Source organism: Musa acuminata, chromosome BXJ3-9 (assembly GCF_036884655.1).
Source record: "Musa acuminata AAA Group cultivar baxijiao chromosome BXJ3-9, Cavendish_Baxijiao_AAA, whole genome shotgun sequence".
NCBI classification, from domain to species: domain Eukaryota; kingdom Viridiplantae; phylum Streptophyta; class Magnoliopsida; order Zingiberales; family Musaceae; genus Musa; species Musa acuminata.
This window is the reverse complement of record NC_088357.1, coordinates 44,742,397-44,761,082: the sequence shown is the minus strand read 5'-3', so window position 1 is coordinate 44,761,082 and position 18,686 is coordinate 44,742,397. Positions and strand designations below refer to the sequence as shown.

General features: G+C 39.6%; 2 protein-coding genes across 3 annotated transcripts; one reads left to right on the top strand and one right to left on the bottom strand.

Moving 5' to 3' along the window:
- Positions 1 to 3,151: 3,151 nt before the first annotated feature.
- Positions 3,152 to 5,584, bottom strand: LOC103998904 (dof zinc finger protein DOF1.4-like). The gene is made up of 2 exons (XM_065166915.1): positions 5,131 to 5,584; positions 3,152 to 4,852 (listed from the first exon to the last, which is right to left on the bottom strand). The coding sequence occupies exon 2, from the start codon at positions 4,850 to 4,852 to the stop codon at positions 3,815 to 3,817; it is 1,038 nt and encodes a 345-aa protein (XP_065022987.1). The 5' UTR covers positions 5,131 to 5,584; the 3' UTR covers positions 3,152 to 3,814.
- Positions 5,585 to 15,321: 9,737 nt separating this feature from the next.
- LOC135648829 (L-ascorbate oxidase homolog) lies at positions 15,322 to 18,380 on the top strand. 2 transcript variants are annotated; one of them, XM_065166797.1, is made up of 8 exons: positions 15,322 to 15,555; positions 15,656 to 15,765; positions 16,391 to 16,661; positions 16,742 to 16,844; positions 16,918 to 17,263; positions 17,334 to 17,699; positions 17,776 to 17,854; positions 17,966 to 18,380. In XM_065166797.1, exons 1-8 carry the CDS (start codon positions 15,412 to 15,414, stop codon positions 18,176 to 18,178), a joined length of 1,632 nt encoding a protein of 543 aa, XP_065022869.1. In that variant the 5' UTR covers positions 15,322 to 15,411; the 3' UTR covers positions 18,179 to 18,380. The 2 variants fall into 2 exon arrangements, with proteins under 2 accessions (XP_065022869.1, XP_065022870.1); XM_065166798.1 differs by lacking the exon at positions 15,656 to 15,765 and having other exon boundaries at positions 15,379 to 15,555.
- The last annotated feature ends 306 nt before the right edge of the window (positions 18,381 to 18,686 follow it).

Genomic DNA, 18,686 nt, shown 5'->3' with positions numbered 1-18,686 from the left:
GTGTTGGGAAAATGAGAGCAATATTGGAGAGGGATTTCAAACAAGATAATGGCATGGAAGAAGCTATGAAATTAATGGACATGAGAAGCAAGAATAAAATGTGTTGTATTTAATTCAATCCTATATAAGGTTAATCTTGAATTAATGTCTGATCATAGCTTAGTTGCAAGATCAAATTGCAGTTCCAAGTAAGGCTTTAACAGTGTGTGAGATTTTGAGATATATGCAATATATTCCATCATTTTGATGAATAAATTCGGATTACTGGTAACTCTATTGGAGGATCATTAGTGAAGGCTTCATGAAGAGTTATATCTCAATCCAAAACCATATGTAAATTTTCTAGTATCGATTAATCCCTTCTTTTTTTTTTCTTGATTTCGGATTGGGTTTACTAAACCCAAGAACAAGCATGATGGTCATCAGAGATTACATTAGCTCTAATGAAAAGGTTAAGAAAATATGGATCAAAAAAGTGTAATCTTCGACAAAATTAGACAATATTTTTTGCAATATGACAACAAAAATGATTAAAATGGTTTGAATTGAATCTTATCAGTCCATGCCAAGTGCTAAAAGCATTGAAGAATGATGAGTTCTAACAACTGGTAGAGTAGGAAATATTATGAATAGTTTTACTTGGCCTGTGGCAAGTACTATCTTATAATGCAAAGCATGACCAACTTTTGCAGCAAGCTTGTGGTCTTCAATCATATCACATGCATGTAGGTCAGTTCATGCACTGAGTGCAATCCACTGATGGCAGATGGTACTAAAGCTCCAACTGAGGAGATGAGAAAATAATAATTGAATGTGTGAACAAAGAAGAAAAGAGACAGTGGATGGTAAATTCAAGGAAGAGGTAGCAGAAAGAGATTAAACAAGTCATAAGCTTTCATTAAAAATGTGTGAAAACAAAACTTTCACTTCTTAACTCTTTCGATCAGAAGCACAATTGTCAAAGTTATCAGCAAACAGTATCAACTCATGCAGTATCTCCTCCCAAGTATTGCTAATAAACAGTGCTCATCAGCATATCATGTGCCAAAAGTTCAATTTTTGCAGCAAGGGAAAGGATGAAATGAGACATTCTAATAATTCTTTTCTTTGCCAAACCATTCGATAGTGTTTAATCTATGGTATGATTTCTTTCTTCTAGATGCTTAAAAAGCAGGAGTTTTTGAAGGATTGGTTTACTATTTTATATGATGATTTACTCTACCACTGTTTGGTTCATCAACCAATAATATCAAGTGGTGAAGGAATTGATGGTAAGATCTGCAACATTGGAGTGGACTGACACATCAGAACCAGGAATTGTTTGAAACTCCAAATCTAACCATTGATTTTTTCTTAATCTAAATAAAGTAAGAAAGAAAGAAAAAGAACTTTCCCTTGTTACTGGTAATGTTAATGTGATAGGTTTAGAAGATGACAGATGGAATGGATTGCTTATAAATGCTGCACAAAGACATTTGGTCATTCCCTCACTGCTTCTGGAGAATCTAACTTAGCTTCTTTTTGGATGTCTCCTTGACTTCTCTGGAGAATTATATTCCATAAACCCTTGAAATTTTTCGATGTCAAATTGTAGAAAGCCTGATCACTTAACAATCATTCATATATATGATTCTGTAGCAATTCTAGAATTGGTTCTCACTGATCTACCAACCAGAATAATAGAAAGAACTGCATTCCAGGAATTTTGTGGGTTCTAATATGCTCATGAAAAGGAAGAAACATGTGAATTCCTTGGATGACAGCAATTCCAATCCTCAGTTATCATGTCAAAATGAGATATAGGGATCTAAACTGAAATAACTCCAATAAATCTGACAAAATATTTGACAAGTCCAGAATGAAAAGAATCATTTCTTGGAATGTGAAGATAGAGAACATGTTTTAGCTTAATATAAAATAGAAAAGCATTGATATCAATCAAATTATTTGGTTCCCAACTGAAATAGCTTACAGATGAATGTTAAAGGCCACTTTCATTTATTTGGCTTGAGAGCAAATTAAATGTCCTCTTATAATGGTAAACTTGTATGGACATTCTAAATGTTGTTACTCATGGTTAAGGCATTATAATTCTTGATTTTGGAAGTATATATTATCAATCATTGTCCTATTTCAGACAAACTAGAGCTGTACATAACTGACTCAATATCTTTAATTACAACAAATATGTGATACCTCAACTTAAGCTTGATTTCTGCACATGAGTCAAGTTAAATGTGTTCCCAGATTTATATATATATATATATATATATTCATTGACTTAGGACTATTTTGACCTGTTTTTGTAAGTTGGATTGTTATTAATTGAATGAGCAGAATATTAATATAATATGTCTTCTGGTTAAAACAAATCTAAGTTTTTTCTATGATTTATGGTTAAATTGCAATTTTTTCTTCTCCCATTCTGTGCATTTTTCTTTTTCTTTTTCTCTTTCCTTACGTTAAAGAACTATCCATAGAAGTCCTTAAAAACCTATATTTCAATAACATTAGGACTTAAGACTCTCTTCATCGCCTCTTTTGATTTTCCTTTTTCTTTCTGCAAAATAATTTGAATCACAACAAGGAGAATAACATATTTAAACAATTTGATTAAATTGACATTTTTTGACAGAATAATTTGAGCTCAACTTCTTCGCATGAACCTAATTTTTCCCTACAATTTGAGCTTTTACTTCACAATTAATTGGCTATCAGCTTTTGTTATATCTGCTCACAATATCTGAGACAGATTCCCGGACCATGCTGATAGCTGCAATATGATCTTCCAATGATAAGAGACTCTAATGCATCAAAAAGAATGTTCGAGGAGTGGAGCATTGCACTGCTATGTTACATGGGGAAAGTGGTTCCTGTTTCTGTTGCCATGAGTAGTGGACCTTCTTCTTCTTCTTCTTTGCCACAAGATAAAAGAGTTGTCCATGAAACAAATAGACAAGCAAACTAGAACAAAAGCTGATACAAATGACTGCCAAATCTTTGAGACTTTACATGTAATAAGCATAAGCCATCCATTTGCCTTGTAAAGATTCTACTGACATTATCAATGAAGGTAAGGAAAGCTGCTGTAAAGAAAAGCACAAACTCTTGCTAGAATACTGCACATAGACAGTCATTGCACTTCTGAACATAATCATCAGAGCAAACATGCCCATTCAGTCCACTATCAATATGAGCAGAGTTAATACTTGTTACAGTGAAAGAAAGGCCAAAAAGCAGGCAATAGATCACTCATAAAAGTGAAATGAAATCCCACTACAGAAAACTATATGTACCAAGTTCTTTCTGCCAACACACCAAAAAAACACACAAAAGGGAAAAAGATAAATATCTCAATTGTTAATTGGCTTCTTCAACAGCATAAATCACCTCAACTGACGAAGAAGAAGATGAAGACTTCTGACAATGCCCAAAAAACGCAAACCACTCAATAAGAAGATGGTATATGCCATGCCTGCTATGTACATACATGCAAGACCAGCTCACTCCTCCAGCTTCTTCTTCTTCCTAGTTCACTAAAAACTGATGACAATACACGTTATTGAGCTGAAAAGATCCGAGGGTCCTCTCCCAACAAACTGAGACGTTTGCAAACCGACAGGATCTCTCCGATCGGCACTGCTCTAGTAATCCGCCCCCGCCACCACATTACAGTGAGCATGTAATATAGATATAGCGCACTGACCTTACTACCATGTATAATTCGGAAACATCGTAATGAAAAAGAAGATGCAACAACCATGAATGAACAGGATTGAGAGACAATACTTATCGGCCGCACTTCACCCTTAGACTAGATCAGAGGAGTGACTGATGAACCATAGTTCATGCCGTCCGGCCAACCACCGGTGCCGCCGATGACTACATTCCAGTACGTGGCTGCAGCTGGACCAAAATTATCCAACGAGTTCACTGATGGAATCTGCCAATCTGTGCAGCTGTTCATCAAGTTATTGGTTTGCCCTTCCCACTTCACTTCCTTCGTCATGGCATTAAGACTCCCACCGATGCCAGAGGCTTGCAGTTCATCGAAGGGCAATATGGCCTGGTAGTCCGCCACTTGCTTGAGCTGCTTAATGCTCGACGCTAGCTGTGATGCAGATGGCAAAGATGACCCAAAAAGTGGATAGTCGTCCACCGGCGACAATGGCTGAAGCTCACCGAGATGGTACTCGTTCTCACGCTGCGGATTGGATGGAAGCCCGAGTCCGGGTGCGCCGAGATGAGGCTGCAGATCGAAGGCAGTAGTGCAAGAGGGGATGTGGAGACTGTTCATAATAATTGGCAACGTGAGGCTCATATCCGACGATGAGGACGCCGTTTGCAGAGCATAAAGCGCAGCGGCGTCGAGGTGGGATGGAGAAGGTCTCTGCACCAAGAGGGAAGGGACCGGATCAGGCGGCAGAAGAGGGCGGCGGTGCGGATGGTTCGGCGGTGCCATGGGGGCAGCCGCCGGCTTCTTGGCGCGCTTGTTCCTGCGGCACCCGCCACCTACCGGGACGTTCCGGAGGGTGCCGCCGCGCGTCCAGTACCGCTTACAGGCCTTGCAGAAGTGCCGCGGCTGCGATAGGCTGTAATTGTTGTAGTAGCAGAACTTGGTGTTCGACGAATCGCAGCGAGGGCATCTCAGGACGGCCTGCGATTGATCCTGCGCTGATGGCTTGTCCATAACCCTAGCAGCAGCACCGGAAGTAGTAGAACTAGCATGAATCATATTGTTCTTGTTGGTCTCGTTGTTGCCGCTGCTGCTGGTGTTGCCGCTGCTGCTGGTAGTGGTGATATTATCGTCGTCGCTGTTGATTGCAGTGACCAGTAGCCTTTCACCCATCATCTGCAAAGGAAATAGAATAAAGGAGTTCTCAGATCCATGAGATGTTAAGATAGAGAGAGAGGAAAGCTAGGGGGGGGGGGGGGGGGGGGTGGAGGTCTGTGAATGATGGGACCAGAGGAAGGTTCCCTGACAACAGCTAGCCAACAAAAACAAGCATGCAGTATTATTGACTGACGGTGACAGGTACAGAGATTGATAGAGAGAAGGGAGAGCAGGAAACCAGTGAGGGACAGATGCCACATGAGGACTAGTGGAAGGAAGGAGAAAATGGTACCAACCTACTTGTGGCCATTCCTCGATGAGATGATGCCCAACCCCCCCCCCTCTCTCTCTCTCTCTCTCTCTCTCACTATCTCATTCTCTCTCTATTTTATAGCATTTTCCTTCCTCCGACCGGACACAACTCCTGAGTTCCGATAGGAGAAATCAGAGTTCAAGGTAGTAGCAGCAATAAGGTTACAGAGGATATGGAGTATACAAGTAGTGGCAGCAGAGTGAGGAGGGGAGAATGAATCCCGAGGGAGGAGTAGTCGTAAGCGAGAGAAACGAGGCTGTGGAGGGGCAGGAGAAGAATCCTTGCGACTTGCCACTTAGCTTTCTTTTCCTTTCTTTATCTTCCTTTTCCTCTCATTTCTTGTGTTTTCCCTGTGCTTCTCGCATCTGTTCAAAGCATCCTCCCTTCTGTGCATTGAAAGAAAGGAACTCTTACGGGAAAGCGACAACACGCAGCATGTGGGCTTGTGTGTTTAAGACTCAGAGAGAGAGAGAGAGAAGGGGGCGTGCCGCTGCTTTAAGAGGACAGCAGATGGTCTCAGCCATGTGGACAGCGCACAGCTTGCTGCTACTAATCTATCTCCAGGGAGGTAGATGAAAAAGCAATCACGTTCGAGGGAGAGGAACACACCAGAGAGGGATTTTTGTAGTCTCCCGATAAATCTCCTCTGCATCCCCACAATTATTCTTCTTCTTCCCTCAATCTTAAGTACTTAATCACATCGCATCGGAATCAGATTGTGCTGGTGTTGTTCTTCTTTCTTTATTCCTTGAAGATTGTGCTGTTGCGAACAGAAAGAAAGAAACACAAGTAACATCGAGTTTGGTGTTTAAGGATTGAGCATGCTGCAGTGAAAATAAGAACGAATGATGAACAAAGACATGGACTGGCCGAGGAGCATTGGATGCACATGGAAAGATGATAAAATAACAAGAGTAAAATGAACCCAATTCACTAGATAAAAGATGCATCGACGACAGCAAAAGATGAAGAGAATGTTTGTGACACGTTAAGAGACAGAAAACGAGAGAGAGAGACAGAGACAGACAGACAGAGGAAGTATCCAACTTACAGTATTCGACAAAGTCGAAGATATTAGTTTCAGTTATACCTAACACTATTTTCCCTTGAATGAATTCAGAACACACATTTATTGATGGAATCTTTTTTATGGTGTTATGTCTGTCAGCTAATAGAAGATGTTTCAAAATAAAAGCTTACCACCTGAAGGAGCAATAGAGCTACTCGACTTGCAGCTAGCACCATTTGCTGGCATTTCAAAATGAATCTACCAATCTCTATTTAAATAAATGGGATATATAAAGGGTTCTCCAGATAACACATCAACTTCTTCTACTTCTTATTTTTATTGTGTCTATTAGTATTGTCTTTGAGGTGAAGTTTACTCGGCAAAAGAAAAAAAGAATGTTAATTCCCTCAAAATCTTGAAAACCTAAAAAACAGTACAAATCGTCCAATGAATCCATCTGTCTCTACTTGCACAAATGAGATATGTATATGGTTCTTCAGATAAAACATAAACTTCTCATGCTACTTATGTCTACCAAGCCTTCTCAGCTTACATTTGTTTGGACTTTGAGTGGGACCCTAAAGACCTATTCCAGATGTTCTTTCTCTTTCCTTGCATATGTCAATTGAAGGTATTTAGGTTCACTAAATGTTGTCTTTGATATAAAGTTTACTAGATAAAAGGACAAAAGAACATATCAATCTCAAACATACTCCTTAGTATAATGACCAAAAATAGCCTCATCATATATGTATGAAGGTGTGTGTGTGTGTGTGTGTGTGTGTGTGACTAAGGCAATTTTGTAAGTGTGAAATATAAAATATGTATGCATACATATAATTTTTTGAATTGTCGGTGTAGATGGAAGCCAACTGCAGAAAAAAATAAAGGCCTAAAATGTTTAGTGGTAAGTGTCGAGAGAGCTAAAAACAAGAAAGTTTCCAGTGACAAGTTCTAGCTAAGAACTGCAATATATTCATCTAAAGTTTATATCAGTATATAAAGTGCATGCAGCTATGAGATGAAGTCCATGCTGAAATATATATCTCAGTTTTTTTCCTTTTTTTTTTAACATTACGTGCATGGCACTTAGTGAAGCACTCTAGTGATTATAATATAGGCATCAAGTTAAAATGATTATATATCTTATCTCCTCTGAATAATTTTGTTGATATTATATGGTTTGGCCATTAGTTGGATGGAGCAGTTATTAAAGTACACTACTCTCCTATTACCACTATTAAACAGATTTGGGTCATCTTTCTATGATCAGGAAATTTGCCATAACTATGGATTGTAATAAAGCATCAAGATTTAAAGCATAATTATTGTTATTGACATTAACTGATCGGCTTTCATAATTAATATTCAAATTATATCATATTATTTCTTGAGTAGAAACTCGAAAACAGTTTTTATTTATTTTTGTTATATAACATTCAATAACAATTGCAAATAACACTCTCATAAGTATATTTTTGTTGGTATATATCCGTTGAAATGAAAATCCTCCATAATAATTGCAACAATAATTATATACTTATAGTAAAGCTTATGGGAGACGCTCAGACTCCAATAAGAAAACAATCGTATCAACAAATTATCATCTTGTCAGCAATTTCTTGAATGAGTTCAAAATTGAGTTTGGTGCATGGCTACTATCTACAAATCACAGTGTTCATCAGATCAATCAATTTCTGATATTGCTACTCTCCTAATCAAATAATTGTTGTCGACCAACAAATGCTAAGAGGAAAGCCTACTTCAACAGATACCGAGAAAGAACATCTAATCTTGTCGCTTAGCTTATGATATACTTCCAATATATACCTTCATGTTAGGCATATATCAACCACATATTGAACAAATTGGGTTCCAATTGGCACCCACTGATTGCCACACCAAGAATGACAGATCGGGTCAAGGGACCACATCTACATCAATAGTAATTATCCCCATAATTTTTAATATTAGTGGCCAATGCAATGCTATCTTGCCCAATAGAATCTAAGATCTCCAAAATGTGGCCATGGCCATGTCACTTATCTTCTCTCTTACCTTTCTTTGATCCCAATCCTTTTCTAGGAAACCGGTCCAATGCAACTCCTGTCTCATGGGCCCATATTTGTTTATCTAAGTATTGCTTGCTCAAGATATTGGAGTACATATTTATTTATTAACACTAAGATGGCTCAGTTATAAAGTGTGGGTAACATGGAATTTGTTCTAGGAATTTGGTTGAACTTTGTGTATCTTAAGCGTGCTTTAGAGCCAAAGATTTGTCCCTAATACAATCTAATATCTTAAAGAAGCAAACATGCTTATCATGTTCCTAGTAATGTGCAATAAACTCTATAGGATGATTCCGCTTTCTTCTGTCCTTGATGACAGGACCTGAGTTAACTACTCAGATGTGTCTGCAGAGACAATTGATTAGCGTCTTAAAGAAAGTTTTGGTGACTTGGGACAGGCGAGGGTAAATTTACTACTTGTCCAACGAAAAGGTGTTTTGAGACTCGTGCCCCTCTTGCATGCTGAGTCATCAACATGCTTGGTGGAGCCTTGTTGGTGTCCAAAACTCTTCTGCCAACTCTATGTTTATCAAATCGCTGTGTTTTAAGTAGAGTCATGCGTAATACCTAGTCCTATATGACATTGTTTGATTTTGATATTCCAAATTGAACCATAAGAATTGATTGGATGAAGCATGTTCTCGGCAATTTAAAAGCATACATGTCCTTGAAGAGTTAATGGCCTACCTACTATTCTCCTTCCCTTGTTGCTTTATACTTAGGATCGTTGCTTTACCTAATACTTGACTCCTAGTTTAGGCAAAATTATGCATGCTGTTCCCCAGCAACGTGGCAGATTATTCTCCACTAATTAGCAGCTAACTCCTTGTGGTTATTGGAGGTCTTCATTGGTAACCTGAAATTACATGGTGTCCTTACAGTTTTTCATCATCCTCCAACTTCATGTTACCGAATAACTTGAAGTTGAGGAAGACAATTCCATATAAGTGGACATATATTTCAGAGATAACCAGAAATTGTAGCAAAATGGACATATCAACTTGTCATGTTTCACTGAACTACCTAATGTTTTCAGCAAGGATATGAATGTCATGTTTCACTTGAACAATGCCAAGTATATGAATGCCATGGTATTGTGTGTCACAGACCCAAGAACAGAAGTTTAAGCTTTGGCACTGGACTTTCTATCTATTATTAAGGACTAATTAATTTGCAGATAAGAAGTTATTTGCCCAAGATTAAGAAAACTGAGGAAGAGAAAGCTTTTGATAAATCTCCTTGGAACATTTAGTATGCAAGTTAACTCTCCAAAAGAATCTTCAAGAGGACAGTTAGGCCAATTACCTATTGCTCTCAGGTCAGAGGACAGGAAGCTATCTTCCAAGCTATGTCAGTCCAAGGTGGGTTGTTGCCGGTAGGATCAAATGATGATGGCTTCTGCAACACAGAAAATATAGTATTGCACAAGTTCCTAGGTGTTCTAGCGTGCTCGAGCAAAAACAAATTCAAGGAGTGTACTTTAAACTGAGAAAACTTTCACCTTTACATTTTGCATACACTCTGTCCTGACTTAGCTACTCGTTCGGAAGCGTGAAGAATACGATCTGCAGAAAAATTGAGGGAACAAGCTCAGGAAAATCAGCAGCAACCTTCTTGATTTCACTTCAATATATATAAATATTAAAGCAACACCATAAACAAAACCTTAACATGTATTGAATACCATGCATATTGGTGAGAAATAACAAAAATATTCCGAAGCAAGTCATCTGTACGCTACAACATTATAACCCTCTTGATACTGGTTTTGTTTAGTTACTTGCACCAACTTTTCCATATTTATTGACCAACAGTATCTTCACTATTCAGCTTGAAGATTAAATTGAGTGACTATAAATCCCAAAAACTTAGACTATTAAAATAGGATCCAATATATTTATAAGCCTTAATACACTCTCCCAAAGTCAATTGATTTAGGCTTGACGTGTGAACTAAAACTAAGTTTGTGGTATAGACCTAGATGAAGAACGAGTATTATACAAATATTTTTGGTTAATATTAGGAAAGGACAAATGCAAGATTCGAATTCATGACCTACTCTATACCATCTAACAGATCTAATTGGATAACTATAGATAAGCTTGAGGTATTATGATAGGGACCAATAAGCTTTAACAAATCTGTAGTTACACTTAGTAGGGCCAGCAAGTTTCCTCTAAGCATGCCACTGTGCTTGAATCTACTTAGTATGCACACTTTGTTGCAAGCACTCCAATCTCGAGGTTAGTGTGCATACTGTAAAAATGCTGCAGTCTTCGCTTTAGACATTATGGCACTTCTAGCTACAAGATGCAAGCTGATAAATCTAAGCTTCACCCCTCAGTAATACAAAAGCAAGCAAGCACAAGGAATGAGTGCAACATGAACAACTGGAAAATATTTGGACACAAGAATTTACATTTTCCTTTACAAACCATCAGACTAATTTAGAGTGGTTTAGATGGTCTCACATGGAAAGAACTAAACTTGAGTGCATTTTAGAATGTGATATGGTTAGATATGTAAAGGTTACAGAGATATATTTGTGATCAAATGTGCAATTAGTTGTTTGTGGCACTAAAATTTCATTTGCTGAACATATACTATGTTTTTGAGGGAAAGATGTCATTGAAAACGTGTGTTTAGATCACCTCTCTAAGCATCAATAGCCAACAATAGCCACCACATCCTGCAAACAATTCAGACAGTCTGATAATGTCTGGTTCACAGAGCAATCAATTGGTCTTTCAGACTTCCATTTCCCGAATATAAGCTGCTCTTTCAAGTTTCAACAACCTCGTCAGCCAGTCCCAAAATGAAGCATCATGTACAATTAGAAATGAGATCTGAAGAAAAGAAAATATGGCATACTAAGATACCTTCAACTTTCATCTAAATATGTTATTTCAAATGAATGTATAACTTAAACCAAAAGACAGCTGTCCAGTTTCTTGCTCAAAATGCAATAGATAGATCCTTAATGAAAACTATACACTAATGTATCTTGAAGCCTAGAGTTACTACCAATAGATCCATGACTCGGTTCCGCGTGTGCATCAACATAACCAACAATGTGTCCAGGATACTAATGTGAAATAACAAATAACAAGCATAGAGAACATGTTAAAGGCCTTCATTATGAGAGTCACAGAGGACACAACAAGATTGGACATTTACCCCTTTTCTGATGAGATGATCCTTGATATAAAGGGTGCCCTTGTTCAAAATCCAGAAGAAAATTTTGATATTATGAGGCACACCCATCCTCTTTATATTCTCATTTGGAAGGATTTGAAAAAGAATCAACCATCTACTTCATGCATTATATCAGATATACAGCAGATGATGGTACTATCGTTACCTATGATTAGAATTGGTGTGATTCCAAACAAAAATATTAGCTTGCAATGTTTAACAACTTTAAAAACGAAACTCTAATCAAGGATTTCATTGTCACTACATAATGGTGGTTCAACTATTGTAAAAACAGGTGTCTTGAGAATGGTAACTTGCACATACATTGTCACGTTAACTCTATTTTAATTTTAGAGTTAGGAGCAGGAGATTTAGCAAATGGGAACAGGGGTAAGAGTAATAATCCTTTTCACTGTTCACACCCGGAGCTACATTGCTTACTTCTCACAATGAAGTCAGGACAAGAATCCGTCAGGCATGAACAGCAAAGCTGATTCATCTCTGTCCGAAGCAGTCCAATATAGACCCTGGACTGCCAAACCTAAACTGACAAAACTACATCAACCAGCAGATACCATATAACACCAGCATATATCAGTAATGAAATATGACCAGCTTGACACTTGCAGTCCAATACAGGGTAATATGATTACAATGGCTTAAACCATGTTTTGAACCTTCTAGAATTAATCATTCATAACAAAACTATTGACAATCACAAATCATAAAGTCAATGCAGACAAAGAGATTAATTGGAAATGTATGAAGATGTGACAAGGTTGGAATAGTTTATACAGAATATTAACTGAAGAACTACAAAACTAGGTGAGCATGCTTTAAAAAATTAATTAGATAAAATTAACTAATCCAATATAGATTTATGTTCTTAGAAATAATTTTAGCAAAATAAAGTGATACGAAATTCCTCATCTTAGGAGATAAGTTGGAAACAATTGATATATGGGGATGATGTAGATCTTGAACCAAACTTATTCAAATATTTGCTTACCAGTGATTATGCATAATAAGTGTGTATAGCAAAACAAAGGTAACCCAAGATTTTCAAGTATGGGCATGTTGATAAAACATTAATCATGAAACTTTATTGACACATATGAAGCAATTAGTTGAATAGAAAGTATATTATTGGAAACACCATGGTGAAATATAAAGTGATTTCTACGCTCGGATAGGTTTGCAGAAGCCTATTTCACCAAAGAGCAAGAAGGCTGCTTGGTGAATGGAAGCAGTGGGTCTCAATTGAAGAAAGAGGTGAAACAAATGGAGAATCAAACAAGGAAAACCTCATTATCTATCAGTTCAGTTTCCCCAAATAAGAACAAGAAGAAAAAAATAGGGTTTATTCTTCTATCGATCGCCAAATATCAATAAGACTTTACATTGATAGGAAAACCGAGAGGAATTGCGAGTCTAAAGAGAGATCGAAGCATGGATGGGATGTGAAACAAATCGAAGAATGGCGCTGTGGAGGGATTCACCTGCGACTCCTCCGCCGTCTCGGCGACTTCCTCCTCCGTCTCCATTCGCCGATGGATCCGTTGATCGGGTGAAAGCGAGACCGAGTGGGCGGGAAGGCGAGGAGTGGGTTTATATAGGATAGCTTTGGCACGTGCAAGACGGTCGCGTTTCGAGACGTCTGTTGCAACCGTATCGGAAACGACTCCGATACGAAAAACGTGTCCGTATCGGCTGATATAAACTCCGACACCGATAAATCAAAATAAATATTAATGACAACGGGATAATGTTGGGTCCAGCCCGGGCTTCGATAAATTGGGCCGTTTGAGCCCAAATCAAAGAAATTAAAAAGAGAGAGAGAGATAGGGTTGTGATGTGTGCAACGTGAGGACACATAAGGGTGCAGCGTGTGTGCACGCCCGCAGAAAAGAGGAGAGAGAAAGTAAGATTTTTGAGATTTTTGTTTGACGATCGGTAGTCAAACGTTGTCAGTTTTAATCCAAATTATATATGAAAAATCTTTGTAGTAAGCTTTATAATCCTAACGGTGTTAATCTATATTTTACCCTCTCTAAGGTACTTTTTTGTTATATCCACTTTATGAGACATAAAATTCTCTTACGAGGAGATCATCTAGTTATTCTTGAGAAGACCTATTGTAAACCTGTTATCATTACTATTGATAATGAAAGTTTGAGGTGGACTACGGTCCCGTGGTTTTTCACGTTAAAAAGATTTGGTCTCAATGTGTGATTGATTTTTTGCTCTATTGTTTATGTTGTGCTGGTTGATGTTTTTATTTGGATATCAAGTTGGTATTTTGATAAGGAACCCATTTTGATATATAAAGAGAGAAAAGAATATTCTGCTTTAACAGATTTTTTTCCCAACAGATAAAAATGTTTATGAATATTAGGTAAATGAACGTGAAAATATAGGATTAAAAATATCAAATTAATGAATTTAGTCAGATGGTGTACTTAAGTAATTTGGTTTATTAATTGATCTAATAAATATTGTTCATATTTAAACCATTGACTATGGTTTCAGAACTGAGCCGTATATAATTCGATTTGAATTTCTAAAATTTAAGAATTAAAATAATCGATTCTAAAATCAGGATGGCGGAATACAAATGGGGAGCTCAGTCAAAGATGAGAAAGAAAGATGGGATGATTGATTCAGGAATGAATCGAGGAACTCGAATTAATTTATGGAAAAATAAAAGGACAAAAGATAAGGACAGAATCTTTTATGTAAAAGCCGTAGAAAGTGCCGAGATCATATAATTCTCTCCTTTTAATGCGGAGGAATTCAGCCAGTTTGTGAAGTGTCGGCAATGGTCTATGCTCGCCTGGTTGGATAATTAAAGCTCCAAGAAAGCTTGTCACAGATCTAAAGATCAATATCAAATCAGTTTAATAAGATAAAGAATATTTTTCTTTGAGTAACAGTTTGGATATATGATTTGAGAAGAGTTGCAGCACAGCAGAGGACAACGAGCTGTGACAGATGAAGTCTTGGTTTAATTTAGACACTTCCATAGCTGGGAGCTGAGACTCACCAAATGGGATCAATGTTTTTGTATAAAATTGCTGCACAAGCCTGAGGAAGCAGCTTTACAAAAAGCTAGATTGATACAAAAGTTGCAGAGCAGGTGAGCAGTTCTCATGCATTCTGCAAGGACAATGCATGATCTGATGCCAATACCCCACATTTGTTGCCTGCATTTGATCCACCAAACATTGTCACAATCCATCTTGGTTGGTTAAAAAATGCTCGCTTGGGCAAGAAAGCTCCAAGAAGTAGTGTGGTTTGAGGCATCAGTGGTCTCCCTCTCCAAGTTTTCTATTTACTGTGATGTGTACTTTTTTTTATCTCTCTTGTCCTGTAAATAGAAGAGAAGAAGGAAGAACTATTTAATGCGGTTTTCAAGGCACATATGTCTAATCCCACCGACATGGTATTATAAGGTTTGATGCAGTAATGAGACCTCTGTTTTCCACATGCATGTCTATGGGCTCTGTTTTATCCAACACTTTCCACAGATCAGACTGATAAGTTGGAGCAGAAGACCCAATGTTACAGGCAAATCATAATGGATGCCAATGGCCATTTCAAACTGGGGACAGCTCTCTAGATGTTGATGGCAGGTACTGTCAGTACAGCTATACAAGAGGAAGTCAGGAATCTGCGTGCTTTCTGGGAAGCAGCAATAAGAACAAGAGTGAAGAGTCTTTCACGCTAAGTCAATCTATAAGTAAGATTTCCATGTGGTTTTACCTCAATCAAGGAAGGTGACATAATCCTGCACCAAGTAAGAATGATTTTTTACGTCTTACACAGCTCATGTCATACGACTCTCTAAAAAACCTACAGGAGGAGGGACCCCATTGACAGATAGATGGAGAACAGTTCCCTCTCTCACTCTCTTCCTTACTTCTGTGCCACTTCTATATTAAGGTCATGGATCCGAAGTTAACCTAGCATTTGTGAAGAGGTTTGGAGGATGGAGAAGAGTAGCCTCTTGGCCTCTTTCCTCCCGCTGCTGCTGCTCTTGCTGCCTTACTGTGTCTTGGGGGATGACCCTTACAGGTTCTTCACCTGGAATGTGACCTATGGCGATATCTGGCCCATGGGAGTCAAGCAACAGGTCTGTCTCACTCTCTTCTGTTGTTTCCTTCTTGTTTCTTCATGCTCTTCTTTGGAAGCTCAAAGAGCCTTCTCTTCTCTCGCTTGTTGGAACAACGCAGGGGATTTTGATCAATGGCCAGTTCCCAGGACCACAGATCGAGGCAGTCACCAATGACAACCTTATCATCAATGTCTTCAATAGCTTGCCGGAGCCCTTCCTCCTCTCCTGGTCATTACTGCTTCCTCATCAGTCCTGATCTTTTTGCCCTGTTCATTTATGCCTTGTGTTTGTTCTTACCTTTTACCTTCATGCTTTTCTCCATCTTTTTGTTTATGCTTGCACTATGAAGTTACCCATTGATTCCATCTACATATTTAGGGAAGATTAATTCCTAGTGAGATATATTTCTTCGTTTCTTTCTCCTTTTTGGTGGGTCTTTTAGCAATATTATAATAAGGCATCCGATGCTCCATTGGCCTTTGATGACAGTGGGTCTTGGTGCTGCTTGTTGATCTGCTGTCTTGTTCTTTTTACCTTTTGCTTTGAACCAGACAGGGAACGATGGTTCTTTTTTTGAAGGAGATAGGATCAAAATCTGATGCTTTAGAGGAACCTTTAGATCTCTTTGACAATGTAGATCTAATGTCAGATGCCGTAGCAGAAAGGTTGTCTGCTGCCCAATTCTGACAGTAGGAAACAGATCACTTGTTGAACACAGAGGAGGAAAGAAGTGAAACAGTCATATAAAACATCTACAGATCTTGCATTACTGAACATGATGGATCCTAAGTTTGCATTGTGAATCTCTGTGGCACTGGTAATGATGCATGGCTTACTAAGTACTTTCTCGCAGGAATGGGGTACAGCAGAGAAGGAACTCATGGCAAGATGGTGTTTATGGCACCAACTGCCCCATTCCCCCTGGTGGGAACTTTACGTACGTCATGCAAGTGAAGGACCAGATCGGCAGCTACTTCTACTTCCCCTCGCTGGCCTTCCACAAGGCTGCCGGTGGATTTGGTGGCATCAGAGTTCTAAGCCGCCCGCTGATCCCGGTGCCTTTCCCTCCTCCTGCAGCTGATTACACTCTGTTGATCGGTGACTGGTACAAGGCCAACCACACTGTACGCACCCCCTCACCGCAAGCTAAAGATAGAACCTTCAATTGTTGTTCAGTATTCATGAAGCTTTTGATCTTTCACAGGACCTGAGATATATACTGGACAGTGGCAGAGATCTTCCCTTCCCTGATGGCATTCTGATCAATGGCAGAGGACAGTATGGGAACACCTTCACTGTCGAACAAGGTGCTTCTCGATTCTTGGTCGAAGTTGACACCGGCGAGATGGTGTTCTTGACGCATGATTTCTTGATGTTTAGGCAAAACGTATCGGTTTCGGGTGTCGAATGTGGGGTTGGCGACGTCGTTGAACGTGAGGATTCAAGGCCATGCGATGCTGCTGGTGGAGGTGGAAGGCTCACACACCCTGCAGAACACCTACTCCTCCTTCGATCTCCATTTGGGCCAGTCTTGCTCGTTCCTCGTCACGGCAGATCAACCACCCATGGACTACTACATCGCGGTTTCGTCCCGGTTCACGAGCACCGTGCTGTCAACCACCGCCGTCCTCCACTACAGCAACTCTGGCGGGCAGCCCGTCGGTCCGCCGCCTGGAGGGCCGACGATTCAGATCGACTGGTCCCTCAACCAGGCGCGATCTATTCGGTATCCTCGTCCTCACTCTGCTGAAACAGTTCGACATTTTACTGACCGATCTCTCTCTATGAACCAACAGATGGAATCTGACAGCGAGTGGCCCGAGACCGAATCCGCAAGGCTCATATCACTATGGTCTCGTGAACACCACAAGAACCATCAGGCTCGCAAGCTCTGCTCCTGTCATCAATGGCAAGCAAAGATACGCTGTCAACAGCGTCTCCTTCATCCCAGCTGACACTCCACTAAAAGTGGCCGACTTCTACAGCATCCCCGGGGTCTTCTCGCTCGGAAGCATGCCGGACAACCCGACCTACGGAGCTGGTTATCTCCAGACCTCGGTCATGGCGGCTAATTTCAGAGACTGCGTCGAGATCATCTTCGAGAACTCGGAGGACACCTTGCAATCATGGCATATCGATGGGTATTCCTTCTGGGTTGTAGGGTGAGAACTGCTGCCGCACTGCATGGATTTGCTTCTTGTGTTCTTGTAATCAATTGTGACTTGCTGCAACTTACAGAATGGATGGAGGGCAATGGACTTCGGCAAGCAGGGAGGGTTACAACCTGAGGGATGCAGTGGCTCGTTGCACAGTTCAGGTGATTGCATTTGATCTTACCGCTGTTTCATCTTCTTAAACCAATTCAATTGGTCTCTCTCATGCCTGATGCCTACTTTACGGATGCATTCATGTCTTTCGTCTTCTTCAGGTGTACCCCAAGTCATGGTCTGCAATCTACATGCCTTTGGACAACGTAGGAATGTGGAACATCAGGTCCGAGAACTGGACTCGCCAGTACTTGGGGCAGCAGTTCTACCTCCGAGTGTACTCTCCGGCCAACTCATGGAGGGATGAGAATCCCATCCCGAGGAACGCCCTCCTCTGCGGCCGGGCGTCGGGGCGCAGGACGAGGCCGCTCTGATCCAGCCAGAAGAACGAAGCATTGTCACGAGAGGGTGACATGTTCGCACCAGCCATTAGAAGACTCCGAGGAAAAGCATCGACGAGAGCTGTGGCACATCTAAATTGATAGCTGTGGATCTTCTCTTCGTGTTATGGCATCTCTTGTTGTATCATTGTATTTGAGCTATGAGTTCTGCCACCATGCATCACGTATTCTTGAACTGTGTTCCAAGTATTGTTGCAATGAGATTTATTGCATGGCCAATTTGAAGCCAAAAGTATGATACTTGTAAGTTGATGGTTCGAAAAATCTCATCCAATATATTTAAACCTTGTGATGGTGTACTAGACTTACTTGTTATGTTTATGGTTTAAAATCTCATGCAAATCTAAATATTATTATTTTCATTGTGATTACGATGAGGAGTTCATACGATTCATCCAAAGATATTGGGAGCCATCACCTCGACTTCAAGGGTCAGTTGAAAGATAGATCGACGTTATTGTCGATGAAGTGACCTTGGGAG